Consider the following 26,378-nt stretch of genomic DNA (forward strand, 5'->3'; position numbering starts at 1 on the left):
TGTGATGCAGCAGCAGCAGCAGAAGAAGAGCTGACTTGAGTCTGTCACAATCACTCATCAAAACCCCGCACGAATCACATTTATTCTTTCATGGATGCAGAGATTGATTTTCTCCACTGCCTAGAGTGACAGATAAAGCATGCTGGCGTTTGTGAGCGGACCAGTAAACCCATCAGCCCCGCCCACCCCTTGCAAGATTTGGTTTATTTATCATCAGCTTCTGCTTGAAGGACATGGATGAAGATTTCATAAATATTCTAATGGCAACAACAGGAAGGAGACATCTAACATTCGTCAACTACTGGAACACCCCTTGAAATGACGACTGGGCGAGCCTGCACATATTAAATTCCACAAATTTGTGGCTGCTGAACCGTGACTAGTATGTGGGAGTCCGCTGTATTCATTTTCCTTCTTATGTTATTCACACTTATTCTAGCGATGCAAAATACAGTATATGCTGTTTGATCTGAGACTCGTGTGTTGAGGTTTGGGTGAGATTAAGAAAACTTCCATGTTGGAACCTGTGACGGAGTTTGGGAATGTATGGGGGTCATATTTGACATGTCAGTAAATATCCAAAACTGTTGAGCAATTTCAACTTTCCCAAATCCAAGCTGATGTTCATGAAAGTTTTGCACTTTGCTTTCTTTCAAGGAGGACAAAGGAAATTTGAAAGTACTTTCACGTCTGTGTACGTTAAATCAGAAAAGTTGTGCAGGCCTCTCCTAAAACTGGTTACATGATATTTTTATATATTTGATGAATTAATCTGTTATTTTATTGAAAATATTACAAATATTAGAAGCAGATACAAATATGACATTTAGTGTATATGATGTTATCTATATGGTTATTATATAATTCATTAATCATAATCAGTCTTAAATACTACAATTAAAGGTGAGGATGAATTTTATTGTTAAAATTATTTTTCTAAGAAAACCTTTAGTACAAATTCTAACTTGGGATTTTGTTAGAGTTCTACGAATGATCTCAACCACGTGTCAGTTTCACAAATCGTAAGTTGCCCGTGAGAGAAAAAAAACATTCCCTGCCACTACTGAAGTGTATAATTTATGAATAAATGACATTCTAAAATCATCCTCCAGTATTCCACGGGTGACTGCAACACGTTCAACTAAGCAGAATGAACTGATCACTGATCATAATGACATCAAGGCATGTACAAGTGTAAGTGAATGCATCAATAGGCATAAGAGTCACTTGGGAAACAGGTGCAAGGTTTGATAACGTACTATGACACAAGTTAACAACACTCCAGTGCACTTGATGTATAGACATTAAACAGCCTGCTTAATATTCATACCATTGCACCCAGAGTAAAATGTGCTTGCGCATATTTTTACCAGTTGTTTGCAAAGCTAGTCTGCCTCATCGCATCCCATTTGGGCTAAAAAGGAATAATTAAGTATTCACTGTTTTCAGTCTTCATTTATCATACGGGAAAAGGGTTTGGGAACGAGTGCAGACAGATGAGCTCATTTGTGATCCTCTTACGTGTCTGTCACTCACTGAAACAATTATCACAAACACCACAACGCTGTCATAGAAGCTCTGCCATATGACTGCAGTATGAGTCGAGTGGGCTTACGTGATTTATTCTCGACAAGCGATGAAGTCTTTATGAAATATTTCGTGTGACCTAATGCACTGCGTCGCTCGCGCACGATACAAGTGTGAAGTGCAGCTATTTGAAGACAGTATGGAGAGGAGATGCTTATCTTCTGAGTAGGAATGAAAGTTGGGATTGTGTGTCTAATATTACCTCCTCATTCCTGTGAGTCATAAACAGTCAGCAAGGCTGCTTTTGGTTGCTGGGTGTCATGAATAAATGATTTCCTCCTCCTCCTGGAGAGCCCCACACAAGGATGGATGAGGGTGATTGACAGCAGTGTGGAATGTTCTGCATGAGTACAAAAGTTGTTCCAATAGTGATGCAAATGGAGGATAATCAAAACCTTTTCGAATTATTCATCAGGGTTGGAACAGGAAAAGTATCAGAAGTGCAGTCCATCGAACAACAAATAACCAATTATCAAATGAATTGCTATTTTTGGGGGATATTATTTACCAATAGTATGGAGTGTCCACAAAGTCTCTTTACAATATAAAAAAATTACACATATTTTGATCACGATATTTTAGATTCTCTGTTGATGAAACTAATGAGAAAATGCATTTAAAAGGATAAAATGTTTTGGTAATTCAGTCATTTCAAAACACAATGCTTCTTAGTGTCATATAACCTAATTTTGTCAATTTTGAAGCTATACACAATCCACTTGTGAATGACTATTGTCCTCATTAGGGTTGTGGGTGAACTGGAGCTTATTCTACTTGACTTTGGGTGAGAGGCGCAATTTGTATACCATCTGCAACTATACTGCTTGTCCTGTTTAGGGATGCGGGGAGCTGGAGCCTATCCCATCTGAATTGGAGCAAAAGGCAGACTGGTTGCCAGTCAATTACAGGATCCACATAGAGACATTCGTTCCCAAGGTTTCGGAGTGAGAATTGAACCAACGCTGCCAGCCACGAAGTTGCCAGATGACCCTGGAGCATTTATGGCTCTCATATTCAGTATTAACATGAACCCATATTACTTTTCTTGGAGCAGTCTTTTGGCTCTCATGTTTAAATCAATTGGCTTCACAGCCAAGTTGATTCTCCCATTATTGATCTCTGTGAGAACAAAAGAGAATTGGATGAGGTTCCTCTTGGTAGAATTCAAAGCATAACACAGTGAAGCAGCTTTCATGCTTGCACGCAAATGAAATAAGCTGCCGACAGATGTGAAGTCAGCCCCAAGTGTAAATGTTTTTTTAAATCCAGGTTAAAAATTAAGCTATATTCTCAGTGCCAATAATTAAAGTCTTTCAAAGCATGTTTTTTTAAACGTCCTCCAAAATATTGTGCATGATGCGTGTTATATACTACGTACCTATAAAATTATAAATTGTAAAGCGGCCTTTCCTTACCTTTGACACGCAATTCCACATAATCTAACCCCTTTCCTCTGGAGTCTCTACTTCACCCGTAAATGAGTCAGTTCATCACACAGTAAACAACACTGTGAATGTAACACTATTTAAAAAAATCTATTCATGAGATGGAAGGCATAACTAAAAAAGGCGAATTAGCCTTGTGAATAAACACATTAGTGTAGCACGTGGGTGGACACGTTAAAAGAGTGTTGATAATTTAAACCTTTTACATCAGTGTTCGCTGGTGTTTAGGGTAAATTAAATAAGTTCATCTCCCGAAGAAGCACTCAAGCACAAATGAGAGCTTTCATCTGCATGTTATTCCCTCGTTTCTCGCTCACTTCACCAAGAAGACAACAAAATGATGATGGAGGGAGGGGGGGAGTCAAGTGTTTCCTTGTCTGGGCAGGCGACTAGAACGCATGCAGATGGGACTTTGCTATCTTGACTATGAAAGGAGGCTGCATCTCAAGGGAGAAGAGTTTGTTTAAATGTCAGCCTAATTGCAGGAGCGGATTTGTAGGGCAACATCAAAAAAACAAAAAGACATTTCATCTAAAAGCAGATAAATGTTGAGGTGCATGTTTAATATTTATGATAATTGTATGAAGCCAAAACATTAGTTTATACAAACTAAGCTCAAAAGTCAAAAATGATATTCACATTCCAGGTCCATATGTATTTGAACAATGACAGAGATTTTTTATTTTGCCAGCACTCTGACATTTGACCACTTGCTCGAAAGGGTTGAGATCAAGTGTTTGGATTTGCCATTGGAGAGCATTAGACTTTTTGCCTTGAAAAAAACCTTGCATTACTTTTACAGTACGAGTGGCTCATGAGCAATATGCCTAACTTATGTAATCTATTGATGCCGTACATGTATTTTTCTTACCGTAATAACAACTTGGAGAAAGAAAAAAAAAAAGAATGAAATAATAATATTCAAGTAGTGTGCCTTTTACTTACTGAAGACAAAAGTGTAGGCAACAGGACCCACAAACAAGAAACAAGTGGAAGTGAGCCCTAAAAATAGATCTGCATAAAATAGCTGCTATTCATAATGCCTTGTTTTCGTGAAACCTTTTAAAGCCGAAATTCTACACTACAATCACATTTTTATTCAAATCTGTGGAGGTGCAAACTCAATGCCACTGTGGAAATAGATTTGAACCAAATGGCTGCCCCAAAATATTCCACGTGCTCATGATGTCTCAGGAAAACAACCGGCACTCTGCTGCAGAGTGATTTTCTATTCCTTTTTTCGATATAAAAAAAATGACTTCAGAAACTAAATGGTACACGTGCTGCTTCACAGTTGTTGAGCTGGAAGGCAAATGAAAGGATACCAAGTAAACGTGGAGCCACCAAAAATATAAATGTGCATCTCGGTCCAAAGTACGCAAGAAACATTTTCATTTCTTTGATGTTTTTGTTTTTTTTTATGTCCTGCAAAGGAGTCAAGTTCCAAGAGTATGGGTCGCAAATTTTACATTGATTTGTCCACGTAGAATCTATGCAGCTATTACAAATACAATAAGGCAACGTCACTCACTATCTTGTACAATGACAACTGGGCGGCACGACAGTCATGGCAGCGAAAAAGCAAAGAAAAGCCATCGTTTCTTTTTTTTTGTGCCAAGTATCAGAAATGATTGTTCATAAAAACACTCAATGGAACTACAGTGTGAACGTTTAGACAACTAAATGACAATTTGAGGTATGAAGTAAGCGCAGAAGCCTACATGTCACAAGTACGCAGTTTTGGAGTGTGAGCCAAACCTTACTGTCCCCAAGGACAACCACACGGGTCACCACACGTCCTCTTCCTGTCCCAAAGGACACGAAGCTCCTGTGCCGTGTGTTGTGGGGACGACAGCATGTCCAGGTAGCATTCTTTTTCACAGAGCCAGCTGGGATCCTGGCCAGGAGAGGAGCCGTGTTAGTTTACATGGCAAATGGCCAACTGTTTATTTTTGCACGCTGCAAACAAACCTCCATGTTTTGGAGATTAAACAAAACAATGACAGGCTAGGATGGTATTCAAGCACACGGTGTTTAGGTGGGAAACATCAGCACTTGTTCCAACATATGAATGACATTACCTCCACAGAGGATGGCGTGTTTTCAAAAAAATTGTTATCCAAAGACTAAAAAAAACTCAAAAACGTTTGATACCAAACTTTGTGGTTGACATGATTGTGTACTTCGATACTTGTTTTGGGATAGGGAATCTGTCCATGTTTTCCACCATTTCTGCATGAATAATGCATGATACTAGATGCGGACGGTAGTGTAGAAAAAGGTGAACAATTTTGTGCAGCTCCAAAATTGGATTGTTGTTTGTGCTCTACTGAGTGGAATTTGAGTAATTACATCACCCATAAACGTTATATTTAACTCAGGTGCACCTAAATGCCAACAAATCCAATTTGCTTACATTTTGTGCACGACTAGCTAATGATGATTACATTCTGGACATGATTCTGAATATACTTGGGAAATGGGAATTTCATTTGATTCTAAAAATGCCTTCATCTTCTCTGTCCATACACTCTTGTACAGAACACGGATGCAAAGTGTATTTCTATTACCGACACGTGTTACTGTCCAGTGCACAATGAACAAAAAATACATTAAAAAAAAAAAGTGTCTGCTCTAAAAACACGTGGTGACAATTTGACTGAGCAAGCTGGTTTTACACACAGCACAAAGCTTAAGTTCTGGTAGTCCATCAGAACCCTTCAGTAGCTTCCAATTTATATTATTGCAGCTATTTACCTGATACTTCTGAGGTCCAACAGCTGCCATCCATATGCCCATGCTCACATCTTCTCCCTGTGGTGACACATTTCTTAGCTCACAACATGGCTTCCAGCAAGGTGCTTGGTCCTCAAAGGCCTACCTGGTAGGCCTTTAGACTCTCTGCATTACTGGCGAGCCACTGCACCAGGTCACGTGACACCACATAGCCCGATCCGCACGCAAAGGCCGGGTAGGCGGGACTGGCGTACTCGAGCTCTTGCCACTTTCCAATGCGATCCACCGCCCAGCTCTGTCTGAAACTGGGTCAAGCACAAAATCGTACATTCACCCATCAATGATCTTTGGTGATCTGGGTACAAACAGCACGCTGCCTGGTCTGTACTTACTTTCCCCACCAGAAATGGCTGCGTTTGAGACCCTTGTGCTCAATCTTCATTAATACCGAGTCCACATCGATGTAACAATCATCATCAGTCTTCAGGAGTAGACTGAAGTCAATGTTGCCCACAGACCTGTCAAATTGGGAATTTGTGTATTTACATAGTGGAATCAAAAAAAACTTTGCAAGCAGCTGCTTTAAACATTAGGTTAGAGCACAAAATGTGCCTTGCCAACACTGACATTTGCAAATGTGATGGTATCGAAGAAAAAGATAAGACTCAAAAGACTTACAGTCACAGATAATCTCTTTTAGTGCCACAGTAGGGAAATTTGAGACGATGATTCAGGACGCACAAGGGGAAACTGGAACTAACATCCAGAACTACATCCTTCTGAAGGCCTCATGGTAGAGCGTGACATTAAGTTTGAAAACCTCGGTCGATGCCCCGAAGAAAAAATTGTGCACACAAACTCTGAAGGAGCAACCTGTTAGCATATTGCACGAGACCTGAGCAAACCTTGAGAAAGGAGTCAACCACAAAAGTAAGCTAGTAACAGTAGTAAGACTAAGACCATTCATCTATTCGTTTTTGACATCGCTTGTGCTCATTAGAATTGTAAGTGAGTCGGACCCTGTCCCAGCTGTCACACTCACATTTATGGATAATTTTGAGTATTTCATGAAACTAACATTTCAGTGGAGCACAGCGCCACATAGACCGTATTGGAAAATGATCAAATGTGGCTGAAGAATAAAAACTGTGCAGTGAGATATAGGAAGTCTTCATGCACCGCATTTGTGAAAGGTTGTCCCAAAATGTCTGCCAATTGGAACCACATATAGGAAAATACAATGCTGGTTAAATCGTCCCAGTTGAGAGGAAAACAGGAGTGACATGATGTAATTGGTGCATCTGCTTTGTGACAGATGCAGTGATATTCATGTATTTGTAGAAAAGTTTTTTTTTTTTTTATCAAATGAATAGCCCACCAATCCCTTAACAAGCTGCACAGTTCGTTCTTTGATTGATTAGGCCTCAATGCGGGAGTGTTTAGCGTATGTCTGGATAATTGATGACACACAGTCGCACTGATTGCAAGTATGGCTCTGACAGCGGGACGCTTGTGAGGCAATGACACACATTCATTTTAGATGGCTGATTTCCTTGGAGGGCCGGGGCAATTTGGAAACGGAGAGCCGAGTCATTAGAACTTGTCGTACCATTTGTAGAACTGAAGCAGTTTTGAAGGCACGCTCCTGTAGGTGTCCACCACATCTACAAACACCATGTCGCCGTGCCTTAGGCTTTCTTGCTTCAAGGCGGCGTCCTCCTGTCTCAGCCCTGCGGCGTGGCGCTCCATCCTGGCTGGACGACCCCGCAGGTGCTCAGACAGACTGCTCCTGTCTGACACACAGTAGGTGGAGACGGCTTGGGTCGTAGAGTTCAGAAAAAGTCCGGAGAACATTTCATATCGCACCACTGCTTGTAAAACACTGCAAAGTTTATGCCTGCTGGAGGAAAAATACACGAGGAAAAACTATGAGGTGAAGTGTTGTTTTTTTTTGTAACATGCAAGGTATTATCTGCAAATCTAAAATATCCTCCCGCAAAGAGGCTAGAATCGATTTTGGAGCTAAACTCAAAACTAATGAGTCGCAGAAGCGTGACATCAATAATAGAGCACAACGAGACGAGAGGTCTGTGAGAAGGTAGGAGCCCCGAGGCTGAACCAAACAGCATCTCCTCACCTGCCAAAGAAAACAAGGCTTTGAAATGTTTACACTGGGAATTGGGACCAACCGTAAATGGTAAAGGTGAATCCTCCGGCCAGGCCAGGAAATCCAAGAGCACTTCTGTGGGGCAGTATGCCTTCTGCAATCTGTGGATTTAAAAACAACAAGCGCAAAATCTGTTACCTCTGTAAGCCGCAACCCTACCTGCCTGTTTTGCTTACAGAGGAGAACTTGAGTACACCTCCTCCATCATTGAGCTGCACGCAGGACGAGTTGACTGTGGTCAGTACGTCTGAGTCGGAACTCTCCCATACTAGCGTTCCCTCAAAACCCTGGATAATAAACACAATTTGTTTCCTCAGGCCTGTGTTGCTAAAATTTTAATATCCTACCTTGGGCAAGATGAACTTCTCCACCGGTTTGTACCATATTCCGCTTACAAGGGTGCCTGTGCTGATGCCACTGAAGCGAGCCGTTACTATCGCCTTCTATGAACAGACAGACTTGCTCATTAGGAGGCGCTTTTCAACTGGAGGTTGTAAATTCAGCAACAAAAGTAGCGACCTCCTGATCCAGCTGCAGAAGCTTTACGGTCACATTGCTCTTCAATTCAGGGTGGGCGCTTCGGGAAAACACCCCCAGCCTGGTGATCACCACCGGGTGGAGTACCTTAAAATCTAGGGCAACGGCGGACACGTCAGAGGGGACGAGCACCGTGGGGTCCGGCACCATCACGATTTCTCTCTCGGCATCCTGTCCCGCCTCTGAGTCAGAGAACACAAAAAAACACTACGTGAGCATTATAACAATGCCAACATGCTGAACTCCTTTATTGCTCAGTTGTTGTTTTTTTTGTTTTTTTAAAGGAAATACCAAGTGACAGCAGAAGACAGAGGGCCTCCGGTAAAGTGATTTCACTGTGAAAAATTCGGACTTAAACTGCACGGGGGTGGAGTTAATGCTGAATTGTAAAAGAGTCGCATTGATATGCCGGAGATCAATTAAAAGATTGAGCCTATTAATGGTAAGCAGGCTATTGTTATGTCGAGCTGAGCAAATGTAGTGAAGTGCTGAATAAAATAAAATATATATTGTGTGTGTGCGTGCGTGTGTGTGTGCACGTACAATGACAGGATGGATTCTCTTTTTGTTAGCATCATCCTTGCCACTACTTGATCAAAATATCACAGGTAGATCATTTCTCATACTGACAAAAGCCACAATGAAAAGAAGAAAATAGTAAGATTATATAGAAATGTTGCAAACTACAGAAATGAAGTCATAATGTTAAAGAATATGGGGTTTTTTTGCAGATAAAAAGTGAACTTAACAAGTGATAGTCAAAATTACTACACAAGTCTGCAAGCAGCAGTGTTTTTGGAACGGTACCAGCCATTTATCCATTTGCTAATAACATTAATATATGTTGAACACATTTATTGACGATGAGGAAACAAACTCTGAAAAAAGAGGAATTTCTGTCTTTAGTTCTTTCCCAGGGTCAGACAAGCACGTACATTATCACCAATTGTTCCATTGTTTGTCAAACTTAATCCAAAGAATGCCTTGACATATTTTACTTGTTTTCCTTCTACTGTTGCAACTTTCTTTTTGCAATATATTTTAATTTTATTACTGAAGTACCTTTTTGTCTTTTCAGTGTGGCGCTATCCAAGTACAAGGAATGAAATGGTTATCTAAAAAAGGCAGAAGCGCTGTCAAGGACATAATAACATACAGCGCAAACATAAAAGTGCAGTTTGAAAATATAGAAATCAGCACTAGATTGTGCAGCCAGAAAAAACTAGTGCCATAAAAGTCAACAGCACAATGTTATATACAAACACTTAGAGCTCACAACACTAAAAACAGAATTGGAGTAGTGTAGTTGGTAAACTTCCAATTTTCAAATTGATTATGATTTTAAAGTCATAGGAATGAACAGAGGTTTTAGAAACTAATATTGGCCTGAACAGTTTGCGACTTAGATTGAAAATTCTTTCAGAGATTGATACAATGATGGAGTGACGTGGTGGAGTGTTGAGAATCCACACAAAGGAAGCGGACCTTGGCTAGAAAGATGCTCAGCAGATATTGCACTTTGGTACTCAGTACAGAAAAGAATCTTTTAAATCCTTCTTTGTGCCACATACACTGCTGACACAAAACCACATCAGATAGTCACATTTTAATTGAAACAGAGTAAGAGTATTCTGATCTAGAGGAACGCCAGTTCTTGGGAGTCGTTTTCAAGAAAAGCCACGGGTGGCCGGATAAAGAACGCAATTACAGAAGAGCTTTTTGACATTGCGAGTTGACAGATAGGACCAGTGGCAATAACCTGAAAGAGACTTTTATGACTGTTATTAAGAAGGCAATTTACAGTTATCAAAACTAGCTGCAAAAGACACAAACAGTGTGATGGGATCCATAATTGCTCTTGCAGCAATGTGTCAAGATGACTTTTTCTGAATTTCGCTTAGAGAGACCAGAGCAGAAAATGATTGTAGCATTCTTCAGTGTCCCACAGAGTGACGCAAGGAACAATATACCTCCATCCATCCGTCTTTTTTGTTTCTTTATTTGCAGGGTGAGTTGATGCCTTTCCCAGCTAATATTTGGAAGGAGATAGCCTGGACTGTACAAAAAAGAAAAAAATGTCTTGCTGCTTAACTATTAGTCTGGTCATTTATTGTGTTCTCATGGATTGAGTCTGTACTTGAATGAACCGTTCTGAAATATTCATTCAGACTGATACGTTAAAACAACAGTAGTTGTTTATTTTTTTGGGGTAATTTTTTTTTTTCTGGGCCAGTGTAACTTTACCTGACAGCAGTAGGTGGTGGCGGCAGTGAGGAGGGTGACCTTTCCAATCTCACAGCAGGCATATAATTTGGATAAGTGAGTTTGGGGTGAACCAATTATTTTGGCCAGCCTGTTTTGATGTATGGTAGAGTGTTTTTTTGGGTGGTGAGGGCGTTGTACCAGACTAAAATGTTGAAGGAGGGGAATGAATTTAATAACTGGCCTCAAACCAGGATTGTCCTTGTTGATATTAAAATCCTTGAGTTGCCTCAGTGAGTCCTGGAAACATAAAAATTTGGTGGGCCTTTTGTGGATAGCCCTTACAGTGTTACCTCAAATTTTAAATGTGCCAAATGTGGTACATTTTGCAAAAGAAACATATTTTCAGAAAGAAAAAAAAACAACACCATAAACATCAGCCACACTTAAGCTACTTCAGCGAATCTCCCGAGACCTGAACACGACTTGAACAGGCGAGATCATAAGGAGTGTTTAGATGGTCTTTTCTTGATTAAACCCAGTGACGATTTTATTTTTATATTTGTATATATGTTCTATTCCAATTTTTCTAAACTGAAAATATTTTAAAGCATCATAGAATGTAAATCGAATTCATTCATTTGAAACTCAAACTATGGTGGCACTTTAGCATGAAGTGACTGTGGTTGCCCTCAGCTCGTCAGCAGCATTGGGTCTGGTGTTTCAAAGCGTTCTCCAATCTGGCAACATGCTAGAAACTCTCACTGGGGTTCCAGTCTGGTGTGTTTTTTAGCCAATCAATCACAGTAATGCTATGGTACTTTTAACTCGCTTTCGGCGGTTCTGACAGTAAGCGCGGGTGCCACGTATCATAGAGGCATCCTCCATAAAACTTGAAGCATAAGGTGCTCTAAAATGTCACGCGTTGATTATGGACTTCGGAACCAACACCTGGAGATGACATGGCGCGCAAACTATCACTGACAGAGAAATCTCCTTAGATTGTATTCCATGCTACTCTTTCTCTACAATCTGGGTCCTTGATTCCCACATGGCATGCAAAATTTACTTTCACCTGAAAATAGAACTTTGGACCACTGAGCCATAGTCCAGTTCTTGCTCTCCTTAGACCGGGCGTCACGCTCCTCACATCAGCTCTGTTTCGAGAGTGACTTGATTCGTACTGTGTATTAAATGATGAACAAATTTAATTTGCAAGCTATCTGAATGTTTGGGCTCTACAAACGTCACCTTGATCCAAAGTGGTTGGGGGAAAAAAACAAAAACATTTTCACTGCCGTCTCAAGCAAATCTGCTAATTATACAAACAAAATCCTTGTGATTAATGCACCACAAACAGACATCTTCAATCAGCTTTTATTAGTCTGCTTACGGATATTAAGTTCAATATTGAGCTGGATTTACAAACCTAGCAAAGCCCTTTCCTCTTGCACCTCCCAGCATCAAGGCATAGAATCGAATGGCACTTAGAGATATTAACACGACCGGAGAAAAAGGCCTGGACAAATGAGACGTCACCGCCATGACCCATAAGGCCGACAAAGCCTATTCTGATGAGCCGTAATTATGTTTTCGTGAAGCCAAGCGGCGGTGTGCCTGACAGAAGCTGAAAGACATAAACAATTACCTTCCAACCGATGCTGAGCCTGTTCAATTATTTCACAAGACGTCTTCTAGTGCTTTACAATGTACGTCACAAACGCCTAAGTGGCGACATTGACGGCAGATTTCATTCTTTGACCATGGCTATGGAGAGGAAAAATAAAGTGTCCTTGAGCTGCAAGCGAGGCGGAATAAAAGATGTTTTACCACTATTCAGAACGAACATTCATTTGCTTCTTTCGACTCAAGTCACCCCTCAGTAGTGACAGTTGGATGTGAAAGCAAGAGAATTCTCCTTGAACACTTGTACATTTAAAACTACGCATTTGTGTGACATGCAGTATTTCTGTTACCTGGCTCAGTGATGTTGAGTAGGGAGCAAGAGTAAGGATCTTCTCGGTCCTCCTCTGGGATGGCACATCCATGTTTGCCCACAATAAACTTCACCCCCACTCTGAAAACAAGGACATACAATTGTTTTGCAAACGCTTGCCTATCAGTCCACTTCTAGTTACCATGGTAACTAAGGGGTTTGCTAGAAAGGGTCATCATGCTGCATCTGTGATCTTGGCCTCAGAGGGTGACGGATGTGGACAGTATTAGCCGAAGGGCAGGTAAAGAAAATAAGTTTGGTTATTTGTCGCCAGCTGCTGCAGGCTTTGTTTTAACTTCAGCAATCTGTCCTGGGAGAGAATAAAAACACAAGTTGGAGCTGGAACCTTGCTGACCTGTGCTTGAAGTGAGGGTGTTGGAGCAAGTAGCCCAGCCAGGTGTCCCTTATGGCTTGTCGCAGTGTGTAATGCTGTCTGGCTGATAAAACTCCCACCAGAACTTCATAGGACGGTACCACTCCATCTGCATTGGATACAAAACATCCAGCATGACAACAGTGCCTACAGAAAAAAAAAAAAAACTCAGATATCTCAGTCAGAATTCTATTTGGACTGCGAATTTGAAATACTGTAATGATTTGACATGAAGCGACCGAATGAGAGAGGCCGAGTTCGCATTCAACACCTAGAAACGCCCCAACATTGCTCAGCTGTCACATTTTTGTAACTTAAAACACGCACTAAGCTTATGTACAGTATACTGCATAAGCGTAAACCCGAATTTCCCACAAACCACAAACACCAACAATAACCGACGAAGCGAACCAGCGAAGTTAGCCAAGCGTCCGTCTGCGTCTAAAAAGTTGCTGGAGAGAGGAGGTGAAGCCCCGCCGTCAAGCGTCAAAGTACCCGAGAGTGTGTCGTCGTCCTCTTCCAGCGGCGTGGGGCACCGTTGATGAGCCAACCACAAGTGCACCAGTACAGCGAGAGCACAGGGCAGAAGAACCAGCGCTAGCCTCCGCATGGACGGAACGCTTCATTTACCCGAAGTAACGTCGAGCAGAAGCGGAGTGCAGGTTTTTCCCGAGCGGTGCTGTTCGCACTGAGGACCGTTCGGAATGGGAGCTTCATTTGAGTACCGCAGATCTGTCTCGGAATACTTCTCAGCACCGCCTCATGTCCGCCTCTGATGCTGCGAGAGCTGAACCAATGAGGGCGAAGAGCTTTGCCGAGGTGCATTGTGGAACTTGAAGTTCACAATAAAGCTGATGCATGCTAGCAATTTAAATAAACAAAAAAGGTGGATAATGAAATTATTATTATAGTAGTAATGATTAAATTGTTGATTTCATTATTACTATTATTTAAACAAGAAGATTCAAACAACGCAACAGCTAGTAATGGCTCATATGATGTGAACGGACTAAAAAAAAAGTGACCTTAGATAACACAACTTCTTAAAGGATGGGCACATAAATCATTTCAACGAAAAATATTGTGCGTTGCCGGGAAATATTTGAAACAAATGTCTCCTGACGCTGTTGTCTTGGAGAGGAGGCGACTCCCACCACGAACGACTGCTTCCACGCTTGTATGCTTTTCATTCACTCGATTTGAAGTGCTAATGTTATTTTCAAGACCACAGCACTCGTGTAAAGGGAAATGCAGACGGTGAGCTTGTCTTATCTGATCTCAGGATGTAGAAATGGCGAAGTTGAAAAACACCCTGGAGGAAGCATATATGATTAATCTTATCAGAAATCATTGCCACTTCATGGAATTTCAATATACTTTGAGGGCTTGCAGCATCATTTGGATAATAATGAGCTGGCACCAATTTTAAGTGTGATAACGGACTAGCCTGGGGATGATTACGTCCCTGTGCATTCATATTCACAAATACAAAAAATACAGTGATTTACAATTTTCTCCGCAGCATAGAAAAGTTTATTCCGTCTGCATTCAACGCTCTTTGACGTCTGCTAGTCAAGTGAGTTAGAGGTCTCACTTTTGACTCTTTGTATTTAATGAATAGTTCCAAGTTACATGTATGAAAAATACTTTTTTTCCCCAACGTTTAGATTGAGTCATATCTCATACGATTCAGGACCCTTGGTACCCTTTTTCCTGATAGTGCAGAAAACAAATTATGATTCAGTAAATAATTTAGCCCGTAACATGTTGGGAAATACATCTTTATTTATATAGCGCATTCCCAACAGCTTTTAACAGAGGAGAAATTGTTGTTTTACAAAGTAAAAGCAAAGGTTTTATTTTGATTAAATCAGTCTGCCTTCACGAAGAAGTGTCTGAGAATATTTACATTTGACAACCCGAAATTCCGAGGGATTGGACAATTTTACACGAACAAAAGGTATCAAATGATTAATCGATGATTAAAAATGATTATCGAATTTAATATTCAACAGGTTGTCGATTAAGTGATTAATTGCTGTATCTCTAGACTAGAGCAACTCTAAGTTGACAACAATAATAGATTAAGGGCTCACACAGTGTTATTTATTATTATTATTCTGCAGTTAAGCCATTTCAATACTAAAATATTTAAGGTGGCAATAATTGGACTATGCAACAGATAATTAGTTCTTGTACTTGTTTTTCAAAATCTGAATAAATGCAAGTAGAATTCCGCAATAGAGTGTATTCAACCTTGGCGGTTCCAAGGTATAAAGAACCTGTGATGCCACTTTACTGCTTGATAAAACACTTGTGACTTCTAAAATTATAAATCAACACGACAGGAGAATGACAGAAATAGTGGAAACAAATCAGGATGTTATCGCTGACATCAGCAAGCTATAAATTCTTTGGGGGAAATGTTTTATCTTCTACCATTTTGCTTTATTTCTGTCTGTCATTAAGAAGTTATCATCCCTTTTGCTGCGTGCATAAAAGACGTGGTGAGATTGAGTGATTGTTACAATCTTAAATCCTAGCTATTTTGTTTTGTACTAAAAGAATTTTTCCACCTCATGATCACGTAAAAGGTTGTCCATTAACAAGTTCTTGCACTCATACTGTATGAAAAATCTTATCTATGGAATTAGTCGTTCTGTAATCAGTGGCCACTTGTGGCCATCAAATAAAATGCACATTGAGGGAGATGAGTCCCATTTGATATATTTCTTTAATTAATTTTTCCATCAAGATTTACAAAGCTTGCTAATTAAATGCATTTTTTTCTTTTTACAAAAACAATAATAGCATTTTAGAATACAACTGCACACTGTCAACATATTGAACCTCAGGTGTGATTACATGTGCAGAGTAGCCTCCTGGAAAGTCGACAAAGAGGCGATCTTTCAGATCATAGCAGTTCTCTAGTTTGGCTCACAAAACCATGCAAAATCTATCCTTACCCATTCTATTTATTGTTTAAAATTTGGCACCATCCTCACCAGGTCAGTGAAGACACCCCAAGACCGATCTCAGGATTTTGTAAATCAATACCGGTACGAATAATCCAGAAATGATTCTCCATAGGATGTTTCATCATCATTCCTGTAAATTTGATAAGTAATACAATGACTGTTCAAGTAGCAAGAGGAAAGTAACTCACATTTCACAGATTTAACACCCTCTGTGTTATCCGGTTTTAAGAATTCTCACATATTATGAATAACTGAGTGATTTTGTAAATAACGAAGCGCTCTAGGTATCATACAAGCTTAGTAGCACACTACATTTAGCAGTCAGTGCTGTGCAACAAATATTCAATAATACTACGGATAATAACATTAATAAACAATTATTGACATTTCATCATAAAAAGTTGTAAATGCTATTTAAATACCATGTAAAGGAGACAGTGTGCTTTTTCTTCCCAAGGAACCACCCAACCAAACAAAAAGTAAGTGTGCGTTGGCGCGGTGTGACGACAACACCGCTCTCACAAGAATTGGCACCGAAACATACTGTACACGGGAAAAAGATCGACAGCTGCTTGTAAACAGAGGCGGCGGTCAATACAGGAGCAGAGCAAAACACCGGCCTCCATTTTGGTTTGAATGTCAAAGGCCCGGCCGTTCACTCTGAAACGGCAAAACAAAGAGCCAGGAAACATGCCCAGAAAACACTTGACAGCCTGCAACCTGCAATTGGAAAGTATTCCAATCGGAAGCTGCACGATGTGATGAAAGACTGATTGAAGCATCAATGGAAGGAAAGAGCGAAGGTAGAAATGCATCAGGGCGCGGTAGGGAAGGTTTATTACTTCATTTAGACTAAAAGGCTTGCACAGTGATCAGCGCCTACAAGTTGCGTCGCTTGAACAAACAGATTAGCTTGCTTGGCTCTCACCAAAACACTTCAGTCTGTTCGGGGCTCTCAAATAACAGTTCATTAGTGAAATGAGCCAGGTGTCATGTTTTACTGGTGCTTTCAGTGCATGCTGCGGCAAATACTTTAAAGCTCGCACACTGAAAGGCACTGACGATGGAAGGTGGAAAGATGTTTACTGGGCACACGTTTGTTTCCTGAGGCAAGATCGGATCGAGCACGATTAACGAAAAGTAGATAGAAAAAAAAAAAACACCTCTCACCTCATGAAGCACTGAGCAAGGCTGTTCTCTAACAACAAAGCAATAACAAACCTATTGAACAAGACTGCCCCCCTGTAGAACCCCTCAGCCGCCAGGACGGAGCCGACCAACACCAGGGTCCACCCGGCTAGTCAAAGTGGACGCCCGTGGCAAGTCGCTTCAGGTGTGGTGAAGACAAAGAAGGCAGGCGACGCCGCGCTCCACGTGCGGCTCATCAGAGGATGGCGCAGAAGAACTTCTTCTCCCGGAACGGGTTCTCCGAGGCCGGCACGGGCACGATGAGAGGGTCCTCGCGTATGTGGGCGTCGCAGTAGGCCATCAAGTCTGCGGCGGCTTTGGACACCTGTTGGCAGACCAGGTCAAGATAAAAAAAGAACACAAAAAAAAAGGACTCTTAATCTTTTGAAGAATCTTTGGGTTTCTAAAAAATAAAAAATATTTTTGCAGACCCCCTGAGATATTCACCCGAATAAAAAAAAATCCCAGCTCTGCTAGTGCTCATGAGACATTGATTATTAATTATGGTTGACTATGGTTGATTATTTATGCCTTGTGACTGTGTATTTTACAGCTTCTTATACAGAAGGTTGAAATGTGGATATTTCTTGGACAGACAAAGCTGACGGCGCATGACAACCTAAAGCTGTTTGTTATTATAGTCAGTGCGATAAAAATTGAATGTGAGGTCAGTGGTGGTGGCATGGAAGCTTTAAATTGTGCAATCGTGCAGCGTGTGTAACAAATGACCACAACTTATTTGGTACGTTATTAGGATCACAACACACATCTGGGAAAGTGACGAAAAAAAAGAAAGAAAAGCAGAGAGTGGACACACATGCAGGACTCCACTCAGGATCTGAGTGGCACGTTAAGGGGGGTGTCTGTAAATGGAGCAAAGAGGAGCAGCTGCATCAAAGAGATGGCCAAGGCTCCGAGATCTATGCGGAGGACGCAAACATCTGACGTCCTGTCCGTTGGACTCAATGCAAGGGATGAAAACCACACGAGCACTCTGCGTGTGCTCGTCAATACAGATTATTATGACACGTCTATTTTTATCGGCACGCAACATGAAGGCGTTTCGTCATGTTTGAGAAGGAAAGGTTTATATGGTGATATCGAATACCACACTGAAAGCAGCTACATAGAATCCATTTTCCCGCAACAAGCTGCCTCCTTGTCGATTCATCTTTGTTATTATTTACGCGGGTGACACAGCACCTTTGCTGTAGAGCTCCTCTGACTTTTGCACTGACTCGGAGCAAGATGAGAAGTCGATATGTCATTGCAACACACCCTGGGCTCCCTACTGCAGAGAACAGGTGACATTTTCTTTGCTGGACGTGACAAGTCACAAGTTTCCAAAACAATTTGTGCAAACTGTGAGCCTGACTGGGATTTATTTTCTTCTTTGTAATTTCTGAGACGCTCAGAGAGGAAGATCAATAGAGCTATTAAATGTCAACTAATTACAACTACCTTCGTGGAAATGGCACAATTCGGGATAATAGGGTGGCGTTTATTATAGGCCACTGTAATACTGTTATGAACTTAAAAGCAACAATATTTTGAGCTTGAAAATGGTTTCACGAGGCTGATGGTGGACAGCTTGGACACCTCTCTGATGTTCTTTGGGTCTAGTGCTTGTACTTAGTTGAAAACTAAACTAAAATTGGACATTATAAAAAAAGAATCTAATTAACACGCAAAATTATATAGCATTCTCAAAAGACATCATTTGACAAGATTACATTTGTGCAACCTTAAAGTTAATATCGTGAGGATAGGTTGGTGTTGGTTTCCTCTCATATTTCCAAAACGTTGATGTTAGCTTCATTGAAGACTTCCAAACTGAGAATGCGGGTGCGAATGTCTTTTCTATATGTGACATGCGATTGGCTGTTAAAGCCTAGGCTCCAGAACTGTGAAGAAACACTGCCTTAGATGACCTAATTTAGTTATCATGGCAGTATCCCATCTCTATAAAGAGAGAATTTGAAGAAAGACTTTCATAACGACGCAAATAAAGTGCATAATAACTCTGTTAGTCAAAGTGAATTATAGTGCAAATTTAGGTTGGGTTTTTTTTTGCTGAGAAAGAGAAATGTGTGTGTGTGTGTGCGCGGGTGGGTGTGTTTAAGGTCCAGACTGGCTGGTAATTACACTGCAGCCCGGCGATGCAGGAAGTGTCCTTCTAATTAACACAGTTCACGTTCCTTTGGCTGATTGAGCGATTAATGAGAAGGTCCCTCAATGAGGCACCCGCTCTTGTCACAGATACACACTCCGGCTCGTCGCGTCCCTTAATTAAATCCAAAGAAAGCGGCAGACATCGTCAACAATGCTTCCTCCTCTGCTTCCTCTTTATCCCGCTTTTTATTCATGCATGCCCTCCACTTCACAAGCTATTAGTTGACAAAAATACAAACTGGAGATGTGATGGAACTGAAAATAAACCATCGTCAGTGATTTGTGCATCGCTCCCCCACCCCCCAGGAAATTGAACACTTGTTACTTTACCTGCTGTTGCATCCTTTTGAAATTTGTGGTTTATAGATAAATGGATGTGCGTCTGGATTCATGCAAGAATGAAAGGGGTAGATAATATTAACTAATATTAACTTTACCATCAATTATAAGCACTCCCATTTTTTTGATAAAACAAAAGACACTAAAAACTTTTTAGCACACAAAAATAACTTGCACAGTGCTCGAAGAAAAGAAAATTACTAGACGCAGCATTGCTGCTGGTAAAATTCTTAAACGGATGATCAAAACTGAACTGGCAACGGCTCCTGCATGAGCAAAACAAAACAGCAAAGCAAAAAAGCAAAATCAGCTAAAGTCACTGTTGTCTCAGTTTTTTTAAATTTTTTAAATAAGTCCAAAAGATGTCACTCTATCGATCAAGATCTTAAATGCAGTGAGCTTTACCTCTATTCATGTCTTTTTACATCATGTTGCGCTATCTGCGAAGGCTGAAAAAAATATCGAGCTAATTTTATAGATAGTCACATACCTGAAAAATTACCGGAATTCATTACCTCCCACCACTGTTCATAGCTCACATGGTAGTTACAATTGCATCTTTTAGTGAATAAATACTGACATTACTATTTACTTTTTTACATATGGACGTTGGATCAGAGTCTGAGGATAATTGGACTCAAGTATGTTTTTGAAGCAGGGAGGATTTTCATCCTGGCAAGCAGGTTTAGTAGTGCTGAGCATGGATGAAGGATGACGAGTAGCACCGAAGCTACGTGGCAACCTTCCAGCCTCGTCTGCTGTGCTGATGCGAGCAAACTTTCTTCCACTGTGGGGAAATCTTTCTCATAACCCGCGACGGGTTTAATGAACGACTTGATGACGCAAACTTTAAAGTCTCTCCATCACGCCCCGCAAAATTAAAAACAATACCACAGGATTGATTATGAAAAATTAGAGCGCAAAATGACTCGCATAAAGAAGCTTTCGGGAGCTAACAAAATATTTCCTTTTTTTTACCTTAAAAGTAAAAGAACGTGCTCCCACCACAAAAATGTGTTTTTTGAAAGGCTGTGCTAGGCTAGGCTACGTTAAGCAGATTGGCACTCAACAATCATGACCCCTAAGCAAGCCTGATTGCATTCATGATCACAAATACATATTTCAGTTTCAGAGATGAATTCCTGAAGATAAAGAAAGACTTTTCAAGCGACATACCTTTATCCTATCCATGCACGCCTCCATCTTGAGCTGCTCCACAGCTTTCCTTGCTTGAGAGATGCTGGCTGTGCTGTTGTTGGCGATGCCGTCTTTCATGGTGCTCCCTGTTGCCCCCAAATACACAGAGGTTAGGATGCTGGAAGCAACGATTAGCTAGCAATTCGATGTAGGGTACAAGGTTGAGATTGGAAGACATTTTTCCCGCTAGCAATTATGTCTCCCACATACAATTATTTTCATAATTCGATAGTGACCAATTATTCGATTAGTCGACAAATAGAATCATTATGTAAACTGCAGTTTATTGCATCGGCAAGCAGCTGCTTTTAAATAACCATTACCAGCTTGAACATATGAATTGCAACTTTGAAAAACATTGCATATGCATTGGCTTTGATGGCAATGATGTTCCCCACCAACTAGCCAAAAAGCTGCTGTTCCTGTTTAGCTTATCATTAAAGAGTGTCGGAAATAATTCCAATTAACCTCAGATGTTCTTGGAGGCTTTCCTTTATGCACAATTCATTTTTTCTCGTCTTGATCGAGACAGGTTTCAATGAGTTCCATGGTATAATTAAGGCCTTGAAAATTCGTCTTAATTATTCCCCCCAAATTGAGCTGTATATTTTGTAGGAAAAGTTTGAAATTAATTTAGTTTGTGCTTATTTATGTTTCACATCACAATAACTTGCATTTGAACAGTGATTTTCAGGTATTTTACTGTCCATGTAGCTCTGGTTGAGAAAGTGTAACATTATTGCATATTTGCTTCCAGGTCCACGATTGACAACCCACCGCCATGACATCGTGGGCAACACCATCCCCAGGAAATGCCTTTTATAATCATGGGTGCGGTGCAGTGGAACCCATGCATGTGCTTATTTTTGGTCATGATGATGGCACCCGTAGACTCAAAATGGTGATGTTTTTTTCTGAAGTCGAATTGCTCTCCGGTCTGGGCCTTTCCCCTCGATTCTTCCTCACCCTTCCAATTTTTTTTTTCTTAATAACTGCGTCGTTTAATTCAAAACAGAACACCGCAAAGCCGAGATATTTGAATAGGCCCATCAGGAGAGAACATAGCAAGAGGAACAAATGTGATTTTACCTAAATCCCAGTGATGTGCAGACTTACCTGATAGTGTTTTTTCCAAAATTGGAGGATTCCGGCTTGACTCCACCCAACACACACGCACACACCACTCACACAGGCACACACACGCAGTCACACTCTCTCACACGCTCACGCACAAAGAGGATCTGTCAAATGTCATAAGCTAGGAGGAACCCCCCAGCCTCGTCGCGGTGGATCCCGCTGAAGGAACGCGGCTTTGTGGCCTCGGCAGATCCGCAGCGTGAGTCGTGCGAGGAAGGAAAGAGATGAGGAGTACCGCGGCTGGGGCTCGGAGAGATGCTAGCAAAAGGGGGGACACATCCGTGTGACGACGATATTCGCGGCGCCGTGTGGAGCAGGAGCTGCCGAATGCGTGTTTTCCCACGGCGGACGCCGACCCTGAACGCACCAGTGATGTCTCCTCGATGCAGCAGAAGACATGAAAACCAGCTGCAGGCTTCCCCAATTTGTTCTCCTTTACCTCAGCTTTGACATCAGAGCCCCGCCCCCCTCCTCATAAGAACAACCGGAAATATAAACAATCCTTTAAAAAGGTTATACTTTGTTATTTGCAAAACTACATTCTAATTTTCTCGAGAAAAAAAAAATTCAAACTTCAGTCTTGTTCCTATAATTATCATTACTATAGAATTCTCTATATGGCATATGTGATCAAAATGTGAACACTTTTTAACCCTAAAATATTAGAACGTTGTTGCTGCGACTTTCGGCTTGGCCTATTTAGGGCAAGTTACTTGCTTGATTTGTTGAGCAGAGTTTATCATCGGTTTTGCATCGTCTACTATTCTGGACAGCTCAAAAAAAATGTTGATCCTGTTTTGCCTGCAACTTACATTGCAATTGAAATGTTGGGCTCTTGAGTAATTTAGTTATTTATGCACACAGATGCACCAAAGAAGTGACACACAGTGCTGTAATAGTTCTTCAAATATTTATACATATATATATATATATATATATATATTTAGAATATGCTTATCACTGTTTGTTCACGCATACCCATATACAAACAAAATATGACCTTTCAAACTCAGTCCAAAATGCACAATCACGCTAGTGAGGTCGATTGGATCCGACACCATCCAAGAAAGTTCATTTATGCATAGCTCAAGTTTATCGAGAGAAAAATACTTTCTTGTCTGTTTCAACACAGACACAAAAAGTCCTTCACATCATCCTTACTTCGTTCTGTCACACTCTTGGAAATTGCAAAAGAAAAAAAAAAAGGTGATTCTTGTAAAATGTTTGGTCGTGGAAAAGACATTCAAGGAAAAAGTAAACAAAGGGTGGTCCTGTGCAGTGGAGAGGCTGCACGTACGTAATATGAGGCACAATGAGGGGAAAAAAACATAAGAGGAGCGCATCACAAGGAGAAAAGTCTCATTCATAAACAAATATTCCCTTTCTTGTAAACAAGAGTGAAATGTAAGCCATTGCTGCAGCAGGTTCCAAAAGCAAAATAATAAAAATGAGGAACTATTGCATGTAATTTGATATTGCTCTCTGCGGATGAAAGGTGATTGGGTTGACATTGACATACTAAAACAGACCATGCTAATGGACAAAGTAAAAAAGTGCAGCAACTAGGTGAGGGAATGTAAAATAAGAAAGCGGCATGAAAGGAGCGAGTCATTTGGTTGCCTGTTAGAAAGCGTACAGGATCTGAGGGAAATGAAACATTGTTGCGTGAGGGTTCGAAAAAGGCTCAGATACAGGAGAGACAGAAGCGGTGTGAGAGGTTGCGTGTAGTGCGCTGGCCTGCAGACAATTTCCAATAAATAAAAGCAATCTCAACATCACACAATGGATAAAAGGTGGACTTCTAAGAGCGCGTCACACAGTCAAGCGTCATTGTGGCATGCAGTACTAACACGTTGGCCCGTCCTATCTCGTTCGTTTATTTGAGACAAGTCGAAAGCCCGGACGAGAATGTTTGGCTTTTTAGCCAAGCTAGCAGCTTTAACAGGGAAAAATGAGCGGCAGGCAACAGATGATGGAAAGTAATAAAGTGTCTATTGCAGCCATGACTGAATCATTAATTCAATATATCTATATATATGGTTCGGCTTAAAAGTCAAGCAGGGTATTGATACAGTCATTTATTTCTCTCCATGGGAGGAGGAGGAGTGAGAAAGAGCAGCAGCTTCTCTTGCTGAGGTGGAAGTGAGTATACACCTGGAAGGCAGGAAACCACTTCTCACCTTCTCACATGTACGCGCGCGCGCGCACACACACACACACACACACACACACACGCACACACACACACACACACACACACACACACACACACACACACACACACACTCAGCCTGCGGCATAGCTGCTTAAGAAAGAGTAGAACATGGGCAGCTTCATGCGCTGCTGGTCCCGCCGACACCAGGCCATGACGGTGCCCTCGCTGTTAGCCGTGTACAGGTGGTGGCCGTCGCACGAGTATGTCAGGCTGAGGCACACAGACATAAGATGCTTGTCACAGCAAATGGACAGGAAGATTTCCAAGAAGCGTATGGCGGTAACACGATACCTGATGATGGGCTTGCATGACTTGGGAAAGGTGATCTCTCTCACTGGTTTCAAGTCCCACGTGCTCCAAAGTCTAAAGGGACATGAGGAAACAACGAAGAAGATACTTTGTAAACCAGTTTATTGCTTTGTATTCTCTTTTAGTAGGTTTTTACATGTACAGTAAATATTACAATAATATATGTATTAATATTATGAACATAATTTCAATGAGAACATTTTATTTGATGTACAAATAAACTGACTTATAATATACTATATGTTTAACTCTTTTGTTGTATGCTCTCTGAAGAAATAGAAATAACATAGAAATAATCTAAAAAAAAAAAACAACTCACCTGACAACGCCATTTTCCAGCCCGCCAGCAATGACGTTGACCGATACGCCCTCCGGCTGATTGGAGAACGCTACGGAGCAAATGATCTCTCTGCAGTGCACGTGACCGATGAGATCTCCGTTAACAGTCCACAGACGCAGATCACTACCACCGCCCACTGAACACATCAAATCGGCAACCATGACAAAATAAAAAATTAAATTAAAAAACGAAGATACAAAGGAGCATATGTAACCTTAAAATACATGGGCAATCGCGAATTCAATTTAACACATAGAACGGTCTCTCAGAAAATGACAGTCGCTGCTGGTCTCAGACTGAGTGGACATCTCACCTGAGTCACAAACTGTTGCAATGTCACCTGTGGTCTCACTGGCAGAAACTGCCGTTACTGGGCTTTTGTGGCCAGTAAGGCTTTGCACATAACAGAGCCTGGAACAGAACCCATCAAAACATGATCTTATTCATCACACACATACAAGCAAGGAGGCGTGTAGGGGCCTTGATGGGCACCATGCTGACCTGTTGAGATCCCAGAGGATGCAGGTACCATCTGTACTGACGCTGATGAGGATGCTGTAAGGTTTGCACACAAAAAGGCCGGTAACCAGCCCCGTGTGTCCGTACAGGTGAACCTGAGACTCCACCTCCATCTCCGACTGCAAAGCAACAGACATACGTTAGAGAAAAGCAACGCTCACATTGGTAATACTTTTTTTTACAAAATGTTTTTTAATTATTTTTTTTGGGGGGGGGGGGGAAATGAATGCAACCGATATTAAAGAATGTTAATGCTCTGTGGGCTGGATTAAAGAACGGAGCAGGTCGTATGTGTCCCCTGGGCCACACTTGGCCCACCGATGGTTTGAAGGGTCTTAAAAGGACAAATCAGAGAGAAGGGGAAACAAGAATCCCCGTTTGAACCCTTTAATCCCACTCGTGGACTTTGGAAATATGTTTTAAGGGCAACTGTGATGTGCCTAATGAGGCTGAGCGTATGAGCTCTGCACGGCTCTGAAAAGAAGAGAAAGATGAGGAGGAGGGGCGCCTGCGATATTGTAATGTGGAGGCGGAGGGCTTAGAGGGGGACGTCGCCATGGATACCCACCGTGGCGCAAGTGAAGCGGTTGCTGTAGGCGGTGATGACTCCACATTTGCTTCCCGTAAATAGCTGGCAGCCATCGGGCACCCAAGCACAGCTGGTCACCTGGAGGAGACGCGCGGGTCGTGAGATGGAGGAAATGTGGCACCTGATTGGACAGTGGCCAAGGTACAATTGCTAGCTAATGGTCACCTGATGCAGTGGAGAGCACTGAATGAAGTTGATGGGTGGTTCGCTCTGTTTGCTTTTCAGCCTCAGTATGTTATCTGCGTAGCCCCAACTCAAAATGGCCGACCACTGGATGTCCGTGCTGTGCATGCTGCGAACACCTGCACAGTACACAAGGCGTTGAATCGGCCAGTTGTATGGAGAAATCCTC

At 41.4% G+C, this 26,378-nt stretch overlaps 3 protein-coding genes across 7 annotated transcripts in view; all 3 read right to left on the reverse strand.

The window, feature by feature from the left end:
- Positions 1–64: 64 nt before the first annotated feature.
- Positions 65–13,822, reverse strand: b3galnt2 (beta-1,3-N-acetylgalactosaminyltransferase 2). Of its 4 annotated transcripts, XR_007485173.2 has the most exons (14): positions 13,539–13,822; positions 13,026–13,152; positions 12,651–12,751; positions 8,455–8,654; positions 8,283–8,378; positions 8,112–8,222; positions 7,958–8,036; positions 7,378–7,561; positions 6,161–6,286; positions 5,914–6,073; positions 5,790–5,846; positions 4,791–4,929; positions 1,790–1,927; positions 65–120 (listed from the first exon to the last, which is right to left on the reverse strand). XR_007485173.2 is itself a non-coding variant. In XM_049736892.2 (13 exons), exons 1-12 carry the CDS (start codon positions 13,651–13,653, stop codon positions 4,792–4,794), a joined length of 1,494 nt encoding a protein of 497 aa, XP_049592849.1. In that variant the 5' UTR covers positions 13,654–13,822; the 3' UTR covers positions 65–1,927; position 4,791. The 4 variants fall into 4 exon arrangements, 3 of the variants coding, with proteins under 3 accessions (XP_049592849.1, XP_049592850.1, XP_049592848.1); XM_049736892.2 differs by having other exon boundaries at positions 65–1,927; XM_049736893.2 differs by lacking the exons at positions 65–120; positions 1,790–1,927 and having other exon boundaries at positions 3,575–4,929; positions 8,283–8,375.
- A 1,936-nt stretch (positions 13,823–15,758) lies between these two features.
- On the reverse strand, positions 15,759–22,804 carry LOC125978081 (guanine nucleotide-binding protein G(I)/G(S)/G(O) subunit gamma-4). The gene is made up of 3 exons (XM_049735072.1): positions 22,034–22,804; positions 20,897–21,003; positions 15,759–17,534 (listed from the first exon to the last, which is right to left on the reverse strand). Exons 2-3 carry the CDS (start codon positions 20,993–20,995, stop codon positions 17,406–17,408), a joined length of 228 nt encoding a protein of 75 aa, XP_049591029.1. The 5' UTR covers positions 20,996–21,003; positions 22,034–22,804; the 3' UTR covers positions 15,759–17,405.
- Positions 22,805–22,945: 141 nt separating this feature from the next.
- lyst (lysosomal trafficking regulator) overlaps positions 22,946–26,378 on the reverse strand; it is a 36,285-nt gene continuing 32,852 nt past the window's right edge. For both annotated transcript variants that reach the window (XM_049735070.1, XM_049735069.1), the window contains exons 48-54: positions 26,192–26,328; positions 26,006–26,104; positions 25,420–25,556; positions 25,232–25,329; positions 24,898–25,054; positions 24,561–24,632; positions 22,946–24,479 (exon numbers count right to left, since the gene is read on the reverse strand). In XM_049735070.1, coding sequence (XP_049591027.1) covers positions 24,341–24,479; positions 24,561–24,632; positions 24,898–25,054; positions 25,232–25,329; positions 25,420–25,556; positions 26,006–26,104; positions 26,192–26,328 — 839 coding nt within the window. In that variant the 3' untranslated portion in view covers positions 22,946–24,340. The remainder of the gene's footprint in view (positions 24,480–24,560; positions 24,633–24,897; positions 25,055–25,231; positions 25,330–25,419; positions 25,557–26,005; positions 26,105–26,191; positions 26,329–26,378) is intronic.

The sequence above is a fragment of the Syngnathus scovelli genome, chromosome 12 (genome assembly GCF_024217435.2).
Source record: "Syngnathus scovelli strain Florida chromosome 12, RoL_Ssco_1.2, whole genome shotgun sequence".
NCBI classification, from domain to species: domain Eukaryota; kingdom Metazoa; phylum Chordata; class Actinopteri; order Syngnathiformes; family Syngnathidae; genus Syngnathus; species Syngnathus scovelli.